At 42.0% G+C, this 17236-nt stretch overlaps 1 protein-coding gene across 2 annotated transcripts; it reads right to left on the bottom strand.

Annotated features, from left to right (window-relative positions):
• On the bottom strand, window positions 1-10856 carry LOC127581282 (uncharacterized). Of its 2 annotated transcripts, none has more exons than XM_052035525.1 (13): window positions 10508-10813; window positions 9235-9359; window positions 8999-9116; window positions 7144-8514; window positions 6385-6522; window positions 5960-6147; window positions 5792-5889; window positions 5176-5303; window positions 4913-5102; window positions 4580-4727; window positions 4428-4503; window positions 4024-4149; window positions 1-288 (listed from the first exon to the last, which is right to left on the bottom strand). In XM_052035525.1, the coding sequence occupies exons 1-13, from the start codon at window positions 10722-10724 to the stop codon at window positions 122-124; spliced, it is 3090 nt and encodes a 1029-aa protein (XP_051891485.1). In that variant the 5' UTR covers window positions 10725-10813; the 3' UTR covers window positions 1-121. The 2 variants fall into 2 exon arrangements, with proteins under 2 accessions (XP_051891485.1, XP_051891486.1); XM_052035526.1 differs by lacking the exon at window positions 1-288 and adding an exon at window positions 3063-3438 and having other exon boundaries at window positions 10508-10856.
• Between the last annotated feature and the right edge of the window lie 6380 nt (window positions 10857-17236).

Here is a 17236-nt window from a genome sequence, read left to right as displayed (position 1 = left end):
CTCTTGCATTCCAAAGTCATTGTAATAAAGGCCAACTTTACTATACATTTTTCATGAACAGCACACCCAGAGATCTCTGGGTCTAATGAGGGTAGGGTAGTGAATGTTGTATACATGGACTTCAGTAGAGCTTTTGAAAAGGTCCCTCGTGGTAGGCTGATCCAGAAGATCGAGGCACATGGGATCCACGGAGACTTGATAGATTGGATTCAAAATTGGCTTGGCCAAAGAAGAGTGGAGGAGGAGGAGGAGGAGTATTCTGACTGGAGGTCTGCGACCAGTGGTGTTCTGTAAGAATGTAGGTAAGATAATTAGCAAGTTTGCAGACAAGAAGCCGTTCTGAAGTGAGCAGGAGAGAGACGAATTGGAAATGTGGGTGGCATGATGGCAGATGGAGTTTCATGTGAAGTGTTGCACAGTGGGAGGTCAAATATAAAAGCATATAGGACTTTTGGGAGTATTGATGTAGAGGAATCTTGGGGGTTGTACATCCGAAGCTCCTGGAAAGTAGCAATACAAGCAGGTAGGGTGGTAAAGACAGCACACTTTCCTTCTTTGGTTGGGGCATTAAGTGTAAAGGTTGTTACGTCCTGTTGCAGATATATAAAACTTTGTTATGCCACATTTGGAGTATTGCATGCAGATCTGGTCACTGCATTACAGGAGGGACGTGGAGGCTTTGAGTAAAAGTGGTTAACTAGGTCATTGCCTGGATTAGAGAGTATCAACTATGAGGGTGGATAAACTTGGACTAATTCTTCAAAACTTTATTTTGACAGCACAGTAACAGGCTGTTCCAGCCCAATGAACCTATGCTGCCAATTACACCCATGTTAACCTTTACATCTGTGGAACGTTAGAGGAAACTGGAGCACCCAGTCACAGGGAGAACATACAAACTCCTTACAGACAGCAGTGGGAATTGAAGCCTGATCACTGGAACTGTAATAGCATTACACTAACCACTACACTACCATTTCCTCTAAAGCATCGATGGCTGGAACCTGTGAAGTATAAAAAATTTGAGAGAGTCTTCTCTCCTGGGAAGAAAGTGCAAAATACTAGAGGGCAGTGTTGAAAGGAGACTTACAAGTTTTGTTATTTTAATATACACAGAATAGGTGCCTAGAATATGCTCAGTAGAAGTGAAAGGATGTGATACTGTTTAAGAGGCACTTAGACACATGAACAGGCAGGGAATTGAGTGATATAGTGTAGATGGTAGTTTACATTGCATGACAATGTCTGTACTGAACATGCTACCAAAGGGCCATTCCCTGTTGGTCTATGTTGTACTCAAGACATTAGCATCTTTATCTCCCTCAGTGATTGCACATTTTTCTGCATTTGCCAACCTTCCTACTGAGCAGTGTGGTCAGCAAATTTGATTGGCTTTGTCATTGTTAGGCCTTGGTTATTTATAATTGAGACAATGCCTGTGGTCCCTGACCAACAGCTGCCAATCTGATGATCTATTGCCAGCCTGCCACATCATTCTAAAGAATCTTTAGTTTTCCTGGTTCCTTATAAAATACCTTTGAAGTGCAAGAGCACTACATCTTGTTTCTTTCCTCTCCCTCATGACACTATAGAAATCTATCAAAAGTGAAGGTGCATATGCCAATCATTCACGTTGGAATTTGTATTGGTAATGTTGACACTAGGCTAACTGGGCAAACTCCACAATGAGGTGCATTTCTACCACACTTTTTTTTGGGATGGGGGGAGTGGTGGTGGGGGGACAAAGTTTGGAGTTATTCACCAGTGCTGTCACAGCTCTACATGTTATCCAAGGAGGCCACCACTAGGAATCAGGAGCAAAACTACTATGTCTCTTGGACCATGACACTGGGTGCTTTGTTCCTGACCTGGTAGGGTGGAAGGGGGAAGAAGTGTGGAAGACAGCAGTGAAGTTATTCTCCCTACAAAAGAAACTATAGTATTAATGTAGGTAGGATAGTGACAAGAAAGCTTGAGGCAATTCTTGCATGACCAAAATGAAAGTTCAAGTGAAAGCAGAGGATTCTGCAGGTTCACACTAAATGCTACTGCAAATGGTCTGTTCAACCCCCTACCTTAGTGATTTAGCTTTAAGTGCATTCAATGCATATTAAATTAGATGCAAGTAGGACAACAGAATAACCCTGGTATCACAAGATTAGTGTTAAGTAACCTTTTGCTGACCTAATGGCAAGTAAAAATATACCATTTTGTTTCACTAGTCCAGTTTTGCACTTAGATCTGGATTCAAGGTGATGTAGCACCATCTTGTGGTAGAAAACTAGCTTGCAGAGCAAGAACCTAATTGAATGTGGATTATTTAATTAGTCAGATACAGCACAGAACCAGGTGCTTTAGCTCAGAGTCTGCACTGGCCATCAACTTACACCAACCCTACATCAATCTATTCTCTCCACATTCTCAAGTACACCAATTCCACCACTCAGTTCCACTAGGGGCTATTTACATGACCAAATAACCTACCAATCCTCATGTTGGTTGAGGAGAACCCAAGTGCATGGAAAACCATGCAGTTACAGGGAAAACATGCAAACACCTCAGACAGTGCTGGAGGTCAGGATTGAACTCTGGTGCCATGTGGCAGTGGCTCTACTAGCAGCACTACCAAGTGGTTACATTACTTTGAAATGAGCTGCATATTATCTGATCAAGCAGGGGGGTATTTAAAGTCCACTGCCACAAGCAGCAAGAGCTGAAGCTCCTACTCAGGAGTTTCAATGCCCAGGTGTAGAAATTAGACCTGGCTGGTAACCTTGTCAGCTGAAGTATTGTTCAGTAATAGATTATATTTAAACTGCATTAAGACAGCTTTGCAGTAAAATTCAAAGTGCCTACACACCAATTAATCCTACTGCAATTGGAGAAACCCAACTTACATAAAGATGTGCAACTGTACTCAGGTCAAGCTTCTACCAGAAGTCAGTAGAAGTTCATGTTGTATGCCACAAAGCAGTTTGGTTCAAAACTTGTTCTGTTGTAGGAAATGCTGACATAGAACCAAACCCATGCAAGATTTAAATACTCAGCCAACCACAAGAATTCAGTTGAGAATTTAATTTTGTTTATGATACAGTCTACAAAAATCCAAGCCCCAAGTATCATAAATAGACAACCATTTATAAAATGTACAACTACTAATGGATAGTATTACCTTGTAGTTACAGAACAAAATTAAGCACTGGTATTTGATGATCTTGGCAAAGCCAGTCAAGGCAATGTCCATTCATGCTGGAGAAAGCCCCAGATTTTAGTAACAATTGAATTAAAGGGGCTTAACTTGCATATTAGAATACAAACTTCACTTAGGCTATGGTTTGTGCATTTGTTTACAGTTCCAACACAGTAAAAGTCCAGTGATCAAGGCCAACACAAGGAATGTCACAGCTGCTGCAAGGAGGATGTTGTCAGCTACATTTTCTGCAAGGAGATTTAAGAGTTTCAATACCTACACCAAGGATGTTTAGTTGTCCTACAGTTTATCCTAATAACTATTTCCAATGTTAATCTTAAAATTGAATTCCTCAGTTTGTTGAATTCTGAACATCAGCTTACTGTGTGGTTCCATGTCAGGTGACCACAGATGTACAAGGTGGGCATGTTGCTACCTTGAGGAATACTGCAAATTAGAGATAACCAGTAGAACATTTACAGCATGTTCCATCTAATATTAGTTGGTTCATTTACTATGAAGTTACAGCCTAACTAGCCTCAATTTAGGCAAATTGTAGAGTGCAGTTATAAACCTACTTGTGATTTCATTGGTTTGGGATTTGCAATGAACTGCCTCCTGGCAAACCCTCAAATCAATGTTTGGAACTACAGCAACAATATTGTTAGACTGTCAATTTTGGGGGAGAATTTTTGAAGGCAAAAGCATTTTTGCATCCAAAACTAATTGGGATCTTGCAAGCCTGCTATACTTGTATATAGAGGCAAACCTTAGATTAACAAGATAATTCAGTCCTCATTAAGCATTCTAGGAAGAGATGTAATATTTCATACCATTTGCCTGGTAATAGTCTACAACACCACTTTCCTCAGGAGTGAAAATTATGGGCTTCTTCAATGTCACCAGTCCTCGGTCAAGGGCTTCAATTGATGAATGAACATTTGAATTTCTGACCATTCCTGTCAAATAAAAAGGTTTTACATGTGAGCAGACTGAAATTCTCTGGTTTGTGAAAGAAATTCAAACTGGCATTACAACAGAGTAGAAACACTGAAGAGATTCCTTCACAAGTAGAATTCTTGTGATTGCTCAAATATTGAGCAAGGTGTGGTTAGATTCAGAACAAGATTGGACAAACAGTGGGAACAAGTTGATGAGCCAAAGGCAAAACTAGTTTAGAGGAGAGGTGTTTTAGCTGGGGGTGGGGTGCAATTTGAATCACTGATTAGATGCTTACTTCTCCCAGCATTGCAGGTTGCAGCACACTCCATGTCAGACAAGGGGCATACAGTTGCACTACAGTGGAAGTAAACCTACAAAGAAAAACAAATTGCATTAAGTAACACATCAAGTTGTGTAATGAATGATGTGCACAAAACTAGTCCCAACCTTGCCATGCAAAGGTGCTCGAGTTTTCTGATCCCAAAATTGGAATGTTTTCACTTCAAACCATTTGTGGTGTGTTGGAAATAACACACTGGGTGTTGCATTGACTGTGTGCAGCTGGGTCATGTAGTTGTCCCCATAATATGGACACCTGGAGGAGAAAGACAACTTTGTTCATACTCTCAAGTTGCTATTACACCAATTTACACTGTAATAACAGCAAGCTAAAAGTTAATGCATCTCAAGTATCAATACAAATAGTCCCAACAGAAGCCTACCCAGTGTATACCAAGAGCATCTAATCAAACCCCTTTAAGTGAATGGAATTGTATTTACCCATTCACAAGAATGCTCCATTGTTTGCCAAGATGAGGGTCTTGTGTTTGGGTTGCCCAGCAGTCATTCAGTACTAGTGCAATATTGGCATCCAGTCTGTGAAGAAGGTGCACTTCAACATACACAGGTTCTCTGAGATATCTCACTAATGGGTAGTCTTCATCAGCAAACCAACTACTGTAGGACTTGTCTGTGGAAATAGACAAATCAGAACAAGAATAGCAGAACAAGATTACAGACACAAGATTCTCAACTCAAGTTACCTTTAGCTATCCTCATTTCCAAAGTGAGGATACCATCACCGATCACAAGAGATGGAGGTGAAGGAGTCTTCACTCTCAGTGTTAAAGGAATGTTCCTGCTGCTACTCAAAAAGCATTTCACATGCAACCTGTGAAAACAGCATTAAGGCTTCAGATCAGAACTTAATACTGGAAGTGGATTAAAAAGGTACAATATAGGCTTTTAACTAAACTCCTAGGAAAAGTGATGTTAGGGAGTTAAATCGAGCAGCTCTTAAATGGGCCAACAATTTAATGAAAATTGGGTTAAGCTTCTGCCATGCCCAGGTTTAGGCTGGATAGGTCAGGTAGTCATGTTCATCAAGAATTGAAAACAGAATTCATGTTCAATACTAGTGCAGGTAGAAAGACTTATTACATAGTTGGAGAATGATTGTTAATGTTAAACAGGGCAGGCATGAATGAGGGATGGCTTAATCAGACCTTGAATTAAATACATTGAAGTCAATATGGTGACTAATCTACAACTTTGCACACATACAACCTGGTTCCAAACTCAGTATTGTGTTTGGGAAGTTAAAGCTAGAAGCTTGATCTGGTCTATTGCAAGTTGCTGATCCAGCATTCACAAACTCACCTGAAAGTACTGTCTCTGGTTATAGAGCCATGAGCTCCTTTCAGGATTCTCCTTTTTGCCACTACATCCACTTGGTAAGTAATGTTCTGTCCAGCCACCTACAAAACAAAGCTGTGAATGCCTGCTGCATGTAATCCAACCAAACCACCACAAAAAAGAGAAACTTACTGTTCGCACACTCCCACAAGCATTAAGGGGAAAGCTGAAGACAACAAATTCAGCTGTCCTTATTGTAGGGGCACACTCAGAACCTGTGTTGTTTGCCAAGATGACAGAGTCAAGATCAAGTGAGGGCACTGTTGCAACCTTGGGAACTACAATTGTAAATAGTCCTTCGCTTGTGCAATCGATGTAAGCTGGGAATAGAGAGGAGTTATGGACAATTAGCAAATATTTTAAGGAACAAAGTTTGTTAGAATGCTTACCTCTGAAGGAAGCTATTCAATCTAGTTCATTGCATCAAAATCTACTCCTCTTGATGCAGGAAGCTTTTAACCACCACCCCACCCCCAAAAAAAACTATGACCCATGACAGCTGCAATGCATTTGCCACTTTGTTCATGGACAAGCACCATAGTCAAAATAAAACTAACCTGTTTTTCCATAGAAGCAAGGGGCTTCCTTGCTACTTGAATCATAACAGCATCCTTTAGCTTTGCATGCCTTCTCACCCAGAGAGATATTTCCACAGTGCACACGATCCTTGGCACTGACTGCACAGATTGTAATCTCTGTTGCAGACAAAACAGCAATGAACACCATGCACAGAGAGACAGCCAAGGCTGCATTGATTTAGTTGAGACATTAATCCTGCAGTATTTTTCCATTTGTTTTTATACCAGTGAAAAGTTAAAGACCCAAATTTTAGACATTATGGAGCTAGTAATTTGACTATAAAGTTCATAAGAATCCAAATGTTCTACCTGGCAGTTACCATGAGCTAACAAGCACTGGCCTTTAAATGAATTTCCCCACTAAATGTGCTTCAAGATGGGTGAAGCAGCACTGACTGTCCAACAATGTCATACTACTACAGACAATGGAGGGATATGGATGTGTAGGCAGAAAAGGACTAGTTTAATGTGTTTCATTACTAGTTTAATTAGTGCAGCACAACATTGTGGGCCAAAGGGCCTTTCCTGTGCTGCATTGTCCATGTCCTATAATTTGGGAAGAACCCATTTTGGTGGTAGTGGTTTATTTATTCCAAGTTATATTATTGCATCTGAGATGCAACATTGCTCCATCTCCAAGAACTAGTTCATTGTTACTGGCAACTAAATAGCTGCTGTTAGTTTCTGGTTCAACCCCTGAGCCAGCTTTAGTGCTTCAAATATTTACACACATCATACCTCCATTAAATCCTTGGCTTGGAGGAGTAGCATTGGCTGGCTTCACGACCACTGGAGTGACCGGACCAGAAGGAGCAGTATCAGTGGCTGGCTTCACGACCACTGGAGTGACAGGACCAGGAGCTGTATCATTGGCTGGCTTCACGACCACTGGAGTGACGGGACCAGAAGGAGTGGTATCATTGGCTGGCTTCACGACCACTGGAGTGACGGGACCAGAAGGAGTGGTATCATTGGCTGGCTTCACGACCACTGGAGTGACGGGACCAGAAGGAGTGGTATCATTGGCTGGCTTCACGACCACTGGAGTGACTGGACCAGAAGGAGTGGTATCATTGGCTGGCTTCACGACCACTGGAGTGACTGGACCAGAAGGAGTGGTATCATTGGCTGGCTTCACGACCACTGGAGTGACTACACCAGGAGCTGTATCATTGGCTGGCTTCACGACCACTGGAGTGACTGGACCAGAAGGAGTGGTATCATTGGCTGGCTTCACGACCACCGGAGTGACTGGACCAGAAGGAGTGGTATCATTGGCTGGCTTCACGACCACCGGAGTGACTACACCAGGAGCTGTATCATTGGCTGGCTTCACGACCACTGGAGTGACTACACCAGGAGCTGTATCATTGGCTGGCTTCACGACCACTGGAGTGACTGGACCAGAAGGAGTGGTATCATTGGCTGGCTTCACGACCACCGGAGTGACTGGACCAGAAGGAGTGGTATCATTGGCTGGCTTCACGACCACCGGAGTGACTACACCAGGAGCTGTATCATTGGCTGGCTTCACGACCACTGGAGTGACTGGACCAGAAGGAGTGGTATCATTGGCTGGCTTCACGACCACTGGAGTGACTACACCAGGAGCTGTATCATTGGCTGGCTTCACGACCACTGGAGTGACTGGACCAGAAGGAGTGGTATCATTGGCTGGCTTCACGACCACTGGAGTGACTACACCAGGAGCTGTATCATTGGCTGGCTTCACGACCACTGGAGTGACTGGACCAGAAGGAGTGGTATCATTGGCTGGCTTCACGACCACCGGAGTGACTACACCAGGAGCTGTATCATTGGCTGGCTTCACGACCACCGGAGTGACTACACCAGGAGCTGTATCATTGGCTGGCTTCACGACCACCGGAGTGACTGGACCAGAAGGAGTGGTATCATTGGCTGGCTTCACGACCACCGGAGTGACTACACCAGGAGCTGTATCATTGGCTGGCTTCACGACCACTGGAGTAACTGGACCAGAAGGAGTGGTATCATTGGCTGGCTTCACAGCCACTGGAGTGACATTTGCAGGAGTAGAGGCACTGGTTGGCCTTTGGTCCATGGTAAGTGACTGGACTGTTGTCAAAGCTGCGAGATTAAGTACAGTTACAAGAGCAAGTTACTTGGAAGAACAGCAAGATATACTTGTTTATACATTTGTTGTGTTGTGGTCAAGTTACAAGTTTGACTAAGTAGGATATTTTGTCATGGTTTCTCCATTCAGAAACATTAGCACTGCTGGGTAGCACCAACACTATTCGGCATTGTTTTCCCTTGTACTGCCTCAAGGCAGTGAGGAAATGGTCTGGATGGCATGCAAAGAAGTTACTCACTGTACCTCAGTACATGAGACAATAAACCAATTTACATTGACTGTGTTTGCAATACAAAGTGTGAAGTAGTTTAAGTTAAAAAGAAGGGATGTAGTTTGATTGTCATTAACATGTTGCCAAGAAGTCAGACAAACTGCCCCAGGGGTTTTGTACATACAAGACCTCATCAAATCAAAGTGTATAGCTGAAATGAGTGAGTATTATTCTGGTTGTAATTACAAGTTTTTATAAACACTTACCAGACACTGGAGTCGGTTTAGTTGGCAAGGAGCAGTTAACTGGAATGCGTTCTATAACGATGATCCTCTTTGATTCATCAATTCCATCAATCCTCAATTCCATGCTCACTATGTTATTCTGGATAGGGTTAACAACAGATAATGTTAAGTGGCAAGATTAAGACTCAGCTGATGACAGCAAATCCATGGTTACTGAAGATCATGTGCAAGTTAACAGGGATAGTGTCTGTACTCACCACCACATGTACAAAGCATCCATCATATGGAGTAATGAAGAGTAAGGATCCATTTGCTTCTGGAATGGTTGCAAAGCGACAACTGCTGTGCAGTGAGCGCAAGTCCCTTGGTTCACCAAAGTCATCTGGAGAAAGACAATGTGCTTCTTGACACCATCACAATTCAGGCATTAACACTACAAGACTGATAATAGAAAATGACTACACATCATACCAGGTTCCAACTCAAGTTAGTGGTTAATTAAGCAGTGTCCAAGATAGTGGTGTTCTGTTTATATTATATGAAGAGTCTATAGCAGTTTGGCTGTCCCCTTTGACCACCACCTTTTTTTTTAAAAAAAGGGAGGTGGAGGGTGTACCATAGAAAGTACCCCATCCAGGTGCATCACAGCTTGTTATGGCAACTGCTCTGCCTGGGAGAAGAAACTGTAGCGTGGTGGACACAGCTCAGCACAAAAAAAACAGATACTCCTCCATCGACCATCTATGCTTCGCTGCTTCAGGAAAGCAGCCAACATAATTAAACACCCCCCCCCCCCCCCAAAATCAGGAAAAAATACAAAAGCCTGAAAGCATGTACCACCAGGCTCAAGGTGACCTTCTGTCCCATTGTTACAAGATCATTGAATGGTTCCCTGGTATGGCAAGATGGACTCTTGACCTAATCCCAAGGCACCTTATTGTCTGCCAACACTTTCTCCAAGTGATACTATTCTGAATTATTCCTTGTGCTCTCAATGTACTGAGATGATCTGTATGAATGGTATGCAAAAGTTTTCCACTGTACTGAGATACATGTGACAAAAATAAACCAATTTAACCAAGTATGGACATTTAATACCAGCACCCCCCACCCCAAAAAAAGGGGGGGGGGAAATTGGGCAGGACAGCTGTAGTGGCTTGTGATTGGTAGAGTACAACTGAGGGTCTTGCATCAACTTATTAGTTTGAAAGTACAACATTCGGCGAAGTTTTCAACACGCCTTACAAATTCCTCACCGATCCAATTACGGCTGTCAGCATTACTTTTCCTGGCGGGGTGTGAGGGTTGAATAAAGACTTTAATCCTAGTTTGTCCAGAAAGCAGGAGAGCGAATCAAGAAACACCAATAGCTGCCGTTGGAGTAACCAAGTCAAAACAGACCGCCCACAGGAGGAAACAAATCTTGTGTTATGGCTTAAAGGAATCATGTTATCAAGTTTAAAGTGCATTTAGCGTAAAGGTCAACCGCTGCTTAAAGTTACTTCAAACCATTCCTCAGTCATGACTTACCTACGATTGAAAGTCTAATAGACATTCCCTGAAAGGAATCATTCCGAATCCGCACCATAAGGCCAGCCGGCGTGCAACTAACCTCCTCGGGATAGTCAAAGTACTGCACAGACACATGGCTCCGATACTGGAGAGATCGATACTGGAGAGACGGATCCAAAGTCCCAATCCTGAAGCAATGTCCCCAAAGGAACAGAAGCATCACTAAGATCCCCATCTCGAACGGTTGGTATACCTCCAAGCAGCGCCGCAGTGCTTTTAAAGGGAGCGCTCCCTCCTTCAACAGCTCGTTAATCTTCCCTACAATGGATTGGATGCCGTTAACAAGCGAGGCACGTCAAACCCACACAGTGCAATTAATTTGCGGCGGCTGATGAACAAATCCACGAGGAAAGCGTTTAATAACAAGAACAGTTTGTCCACCGCACCGCCACAACGCCTTCCTCCCCTCCCCCCAAATGACTTGGGTAAAATGACACTACTAAATCTAAAATAGTTAAACTCTATATTCCCAGACGAAGCTTGTATTTATCTGAATCTAGATTTACCTCACCTTTTAAAATGGTCAGATGAGCTGATAGGAAGCTGCTTTAATTTGGATGGAAAAGTGATTTTATTTTGGAGAGGATAAAATAATGAAAACTTTCGGAATGTTGTGCTGACAGATCCTCGACCTCCTCTGTCCCTCTTGTGTTTCCCATTCAGAAAGCCTTGAACGTGCCAGTGGACACTGCGTGGTCATCTTCCAGGTTCCCCAGGTACAGACGGGTCAGTAGACACATTGGGCTCTTCTTCCAGGGTTCCCCAGGCATGGTCAGAACAAGAGCAGTGTCGATGATGTGTGCCACGGTTAATTGAGGGTATCTGATTTTCCTATTGACACAATTACCATACCTCGTCACCATTTATCTGTGGGCGGCTGAGTGGAGTGACTTGCCAGTCATGGATGTAGGTCCTTGCATTTCAGGTCATTTGTTGCATTGCCATTGAATTGTCAACTCGTACTAACTGGTAGGACTGAGATCTCTGTATGCTTTGTTGACTTTTATTGCAAGAGGATTTGAGTGCAGGAACAACGAGGTTTTGCTACACCAATACAGAGACCACACTTGGAGCACTGTGTGTAGTTATGCTCTTATCTAAGGAAGGATGTGCTGGACTAACTCCTGGGATGGTAGGATTGTCATATGAAAAGAAATTGGGTCAACTAGCCTGCTATTCTAAAAGAATGAGAAGAGATCTCATTGAAGTATATGACATTCTGACAGGGCTTGACAACCTGATTGGAAGGAAGATGTTTCCCCCAGGGGTTACAGTCTCAGGGTACAGGGTAAGGCACCTAGGACTGAGATGAGGAGATGTTTCTTCTCTCTGAAGTTTGTGTACCTGTGGAATTTTCTACCAAGTAAGGTTGTGAAGGCTGGGTCATTGGATGTAGTTAAGGAGATGAATAGGTTTCCAGATGCAAAAGACATATCAAAGGATATAGAGCAGGAACAATTGTATTGAGATATTGGATCAATCATGATTGTACTGAATGATGGAGTGGGCTTCAAGGGTTGAACTTTTGCATGTTTCTATGTTTCATTTTAGTCAATAAAGCTTCTGGATATTTTAAACAATGATTTCTATTGTCCTATTCCACAACTGCCACATCAAGCCATTTCTTAGATGAATCAATGCAACATTTGGGCAGTTGGCATTCTGAAAGTTTTCACTGAAGCATGTATTAATATAACATTTGGATGGTATTAACCTGAAACAGATTGGAATAGCTAGCTTCCAATCAGTAAGTATTGAACAGAAAATGCTGGAAACATTCTGCAGATCAGGCAGAATCTGTGGAAAGAGAAACTGAGTTACTGTGTCAGGTTGAAGACCCTTTAGCAGAAATTCTCCTTAGTACCTTTTGTGTTTAGAAAGGTCTACAGGCTTATTCAAACTTCAGAACTTAAAGTTCTTGATTTATTTACTTGCCATGGTGGGATTCAAACTCATTGGGAGACTGGGTTGATAATCTAGTAACAGAATCATAGTGCTACCTGCAACTTCCACTGTTGAGGGTATGAGCTGTGTGTTTTCATATCAGCATGGGACATATCTGCATTGTTTGTGATGTTGCCATGCTAGGGAATTGAATTGGCATTATTGCTCTTTACAAGAACTAAAACATGAATGTAAGAGCCCTAGGGGTGTGGGTACATAGTTCCTTGAAAGTGGCAACACAGGTAGACAGGTTGATGAAGGAAGGCATTTAGCACACTTGCCTTCATCAGTCTGAATATTGAGTATAGGAGTCGTGACGTCATGTTACAACTGTACAAGACGTTGGTAAGGCCACACTTGGAGTATTGTGTGCAGTTCTGGTCGCCCAGCTATAGAAAGGATGTCATTAAGCTGGAAAGGGTGCAGAAAAGATTCACAAGGATGTTACCGAGACTGGAGGGATTGATTTATAAGGAGAGACTGGATAGGCTAGGATTTTTTTCCCTGGAGCGTAGGAGGCTGAGGGGTGACTTTGTAAAGGTCTTTAAAATCATGAGGGACATAGATAGGGTAGATAGTCACTGTCCTTTTCCCAGGGTAGGGGAGTCTAAAATTAGAAGGCATAGGTTTAAGGTGAGAGGGGAAATCTTTAAAAGGGACCTGAGGGTCAACTTTTTCACACAGAGGGTGATGAGGATGTGGAATAAGCTGCCAGAGGACGTGGTAGAGGTGGGTACAATTACAACATTGAAAAGGCATTTGGACAGGTACATGGATCGATAAGGTTTAGTGGAATATGGGCCAAATGGTGCAAGCTTGGTGAAGCAACCTGCCAGCATAGACGAGTTGGGCAAAGTGCTGTATAGCTGTATGACTTTATGATTCTAAGATACAATCTTGAGAACAAAGTGCCGTGAGGAAATATGAACTGTCTGTTGGATTCCATCTGCAGAATCTCAAGTGTAAAGAAACATCCACAGTGACTTTTATCCAGCTGTGCACATGGACACACTCCAGATGTTGCTGTTAGGTTTCCTCGTTGCAGCCGAGGTGCCTACAGCTTTACTGTTACCCTCTTCTTAATTCCCCGCCAATATGGAGGGTAGAAGAGAGCATCTTGTTGGAATGGCGGCAGCAGTTGGTTGGTAGTGTAAATCCTGCGTAGCTAGACTGGTAGTTTGTAGCACTGATAAATCCCCACACAGCAGCTACTTGCTTTTCTGCTAATCCAGTAGTTTGGTAATTTGCAGGCACAAATAACTGATCAAAAAAAAACAGGACTGGGTGCTTAAAATATCTGAGTTTGGTGTTATTAATGCTCATGGTATTTATGCAGATGTAGACCTCCAGTATTATTAATGTTAAAACTTAGTGTTGAGAATCTAAATAAAACTAGGTATGTGTGCAATGTTTAAATATTTGTACATTTTTGGGGATCTGCATTTTGCCAGCATTGCCCATCCCCAATTGCCCTTGAGAAGATTATGATGAACCACTCTCTTGAAATTCTGCTGTCCTTCTGATGAAGGCACTCCCATTAAGCCATTGGAGAGGAAGTGACAATCAAGGAACACCAATGTATCGACAACCATGAAACCAACAAATAAATAATCTGGTGACCAAAGCTCATTGGGACAATGTGTAACCTAGACTCACTGGCTGCCCTCTGAAATGACCACGTCAGCCAAGGGCAATGAACGTTGGCCTTTCTAGTGACACCCACCTTCTGGGCATGAATAAAAAGTCTGTGGTACAAACTCAGTGATACCATTGCTGATGAACGGTTTGCTCGTAACTTGTGGTGTGAAGTGACAGATTGATTGCACTTGAATTTTCACTTAGAAGGTCCTTAGATATACTACTACTTTTTTTGAAATATGAAAACATTGCCTCATTTTTTTCTTTTGTTAATAGATCCTGAGGTAAATACAGAACAGAAGCATCATGCAGGCCAATCCTCACCCACATCTAAGTGTTTCTTAACGATTTTCGAGTCTGTTGGGTGGGAGAGAGGGCGCAGATGGCTCTTGAATTCTTTTGTATTCCTGCTGTATTTCAAATAATCTTTATGTGTTTACTTTTTACTATATTTATTACACGTAGGAATGTGAATAAACAGCCATTGCATTCATCTGATGTATGGTTGGCTTACAGTGGACCTCAGTGACAAGATAAATAAGAGACTGTGTAAGAGGCAAGAATCAGTGGCAGTAAATTTACTAGTGAGGATTATTGGAGAACTCAAAGGTGAATAGGCTGAGGTTGAGTTACAGTCAGGCTAACGAGTGGAAATATATATCACTACTGCCCGACAGCCTGTTCAGCTTAAAACATGAAACATGTTTTCAAATGCAAAAAATATCATTTTAGCAAGTTTATTCAGGCACCAGAAAATCAGCTAATTTTCATGCAGATAATATTCTATCATTTGAATTATTAATTTCTAAATCCCCTTAGGAACATTATAATAGCAATTCTGAATGTGCAGCCATTAATCCTCAGAAATCATAAAGACAAAAGACTGAGTTACATTTCCATAAATCAGGCAGTGCATGAGAGTCTTGGCCGCCAATCTGCCAGTGATTAAAAATGTTAACACTGCTCTGTGGAGTTGGGGAACCCTCGATTCCAGAGGGTTGTGGAGACTCAGACACTGAGCACATTCAAGACTGGGAACGATGGATTTTTGGATGTTGAGGGAATCAAGAGATAAAAGCGCAGCTTCAGTAGAAGAATGACCATGATCATACAGTGACAGAACATGCTGCACGATTGAATGGCCTAATCAAGTTTTAGTCTGATCTACCAAAGAGCCTGCATGGGCATTGTGGGGTGAATGGCCTCATTTGGTGATTCACTATTGTGCATTTTGTGGAAGTGATAAATACAAAGCAGGATGTAATTCCAAGTAATGGTTATTCAGCATTTCAAGATGCTGTACAATGCTTCCTTCATGGAGCAAGATATGTACATCGCGTCTCCTACTGCCTACAATGTGGGAAAGGTACTCACCTTCTATCTCCTTACTGAACAGCGTTAAATTTATTGCAGATGTCTGATACCAAGCCTCATACTGAAAAGTCAAGCAACCATTGCAGAAGTTGTCAGTACCTGTGAGAACACTGAATGAAGTAAACCAATCTTGTTTAGTTAATTCAGCCTCAAGATGTCCTAAAGCACTTCATAAACATAGATTCCAATTAGCTAACTTTAAGAAGGATATAAAGATCCAAGAGAGAGAGACAGCAGAACAAATTTATTGGAATGGTTCCAGGGTTGAGAGGTTTCAGCTCTTGGTTACATGTTGGGGTTGTTCTTCTTGGAGAAAGGAGGTTGGGGGGAGATTTGAAAGTATGGGTGGCAGAGTAGTGGTGCAGGGAGTGTAGCTGTTTCACTGCTCCAATCCTGACCTCTGGTGCCGTCTGTGTGGAGTTTGCCCGTTTCCCTGTATGTTCATGTGCGTTTGCCCTGGGTGTTCTGGTTTCCTCCCACGTTCCAAAGACGTGTGGGTTGGTAGGTTAATTGGCCACTGTGAATTGCCCCCAGTGAAGGGTTGCTGCTGGGAGAATCAAAGGATGTTGATGAGCTTGACAGAGAGAATAGGTTACAAGGAAATTAATGGGATTGCTATGACAGCCAGCGTGGAATTGAAGGGCTGAATGATCTCCTTCCCTGTCATAAAAAGAATATGGAATGACAGGGTGAACAGAGGGAAGCCGTTTTCTTTAACAGATGGTTCAAGGACCAGGAGGCACGGGTTTAAAGTTTAATATTTTTAAGATTTAAAACATGTCATTGGGCAAAAGATACATGAGGTTATGAGGAAAAGCTTTTTTTTAAAAGAGAGTGATTATGATTTGAAATTCACTTCTTGTAGGGGTGGTGGAAACAAAATCAGTGACGGGCATTTGAGGGATAAGAATTTAAAGTAATAGGGTAAGTGCAGGGTAACAGAACCAATGGATTGCTTTGTTAGCAGCCACCATAGACTTGATGGGCCAAATGTCCTCCTCACGTGCAGTGACACAATAAAGATGGCTTAATGTTTTCATTCATTGGTCGGCTTATCATTTTAAAGGTAAATTCAACCAATTCCAGAAAGTTGTTGTAATCTGTGCAAGACAATTAAAATAAGAACATGGAGATCTTAGGAACTAGAAAACAGTTTTGACACAGACTTCTCAAAATTTTGATAAAAAATTGATTATAATGTCTTCTTTCTACCCAAATGATTTATTACTTGCTTTAAAACACAGCTGATTATCTCCTATTATGTTTTGATATTGTCCAATAGCTCTGTGTCAGCAAATAGTCTGATAACTTCAATTTTTCTGTAGTTGTTTTTTCTTAAAAGAAATGTAAGAGAGGCGATTTTCAGAGAATCACTGACTCTACAGTGTTAAGAAAGACTAAAAGAGCTCAATTTCATGCTGTTTTGCCAGGTCATTGTGATTGTGAATGACAGGATCAGTCACTCACAGTAACTAGTGAATTGAAGACACTAATTCAATCAAAGAATTACAACCAGAAATTGGTTTTGATTTACTCTGTCTCTTATTCTCAGATGTAATTATATTTGTCAAATGCTGGGGCACTTGTAAAGCAGTTGCTGGTATGTCTAAAGACGAAGAAGGATTTGATACTCAACCTTTTTATAATGGCAAACAATTGAGATAAATGAGGGACAACCACGAGAGGGCACTCACAGCACAGTATATTTTCATCAAGAACTATTTAAATTGA

This window comes from Pristis pectinata, chromosome 21 (assembly GCF_009764475.1).
Source record: "Pristis pectinata isolate sPriPec2 chromosome 21, sPriPec2.1.pri, whole genome shotgun sequence".
NCBI classification, from domain to species: Eukaryota; Metazoa; Chordata; class Chondrichthyes; order Rhinopristiformes; family Pristidae; genus Pristis; species Pristis pectinata.
Note: the sequence above shows the minus strand (reverse complement) of the source record. Positions and strands in the feature narration are given on the sequence as shown.

What these genes read in the sequence shown, in the direction of transcription:
- LOC127581282 (XM_052035525.1), bottom strand. Translation starts at nt 10,724, where the DNA reads ATGGGGATCTTAGTGATGCTTCTGTTCCTTTGGGGACATTGCTTCAGG. An exon ending in TTGCTTCTATGGAAAAACAG is followed by an intron (nt 6,148 to 6,384) that starts GTTAGTTTTATT and finishes CTCTATTCCCAG; the next exon opens with CTTACATCGATTGCACAAGC. An exon ending in GAGCACCTTTGCATGGCAAG is followed by an intron (nt 4,504 to 4,579) that starts GTTGGGACTAGT and finishes TTTTCTTTGTAG; the next exon opens with GTTTACTTCCACTGTAGTGC.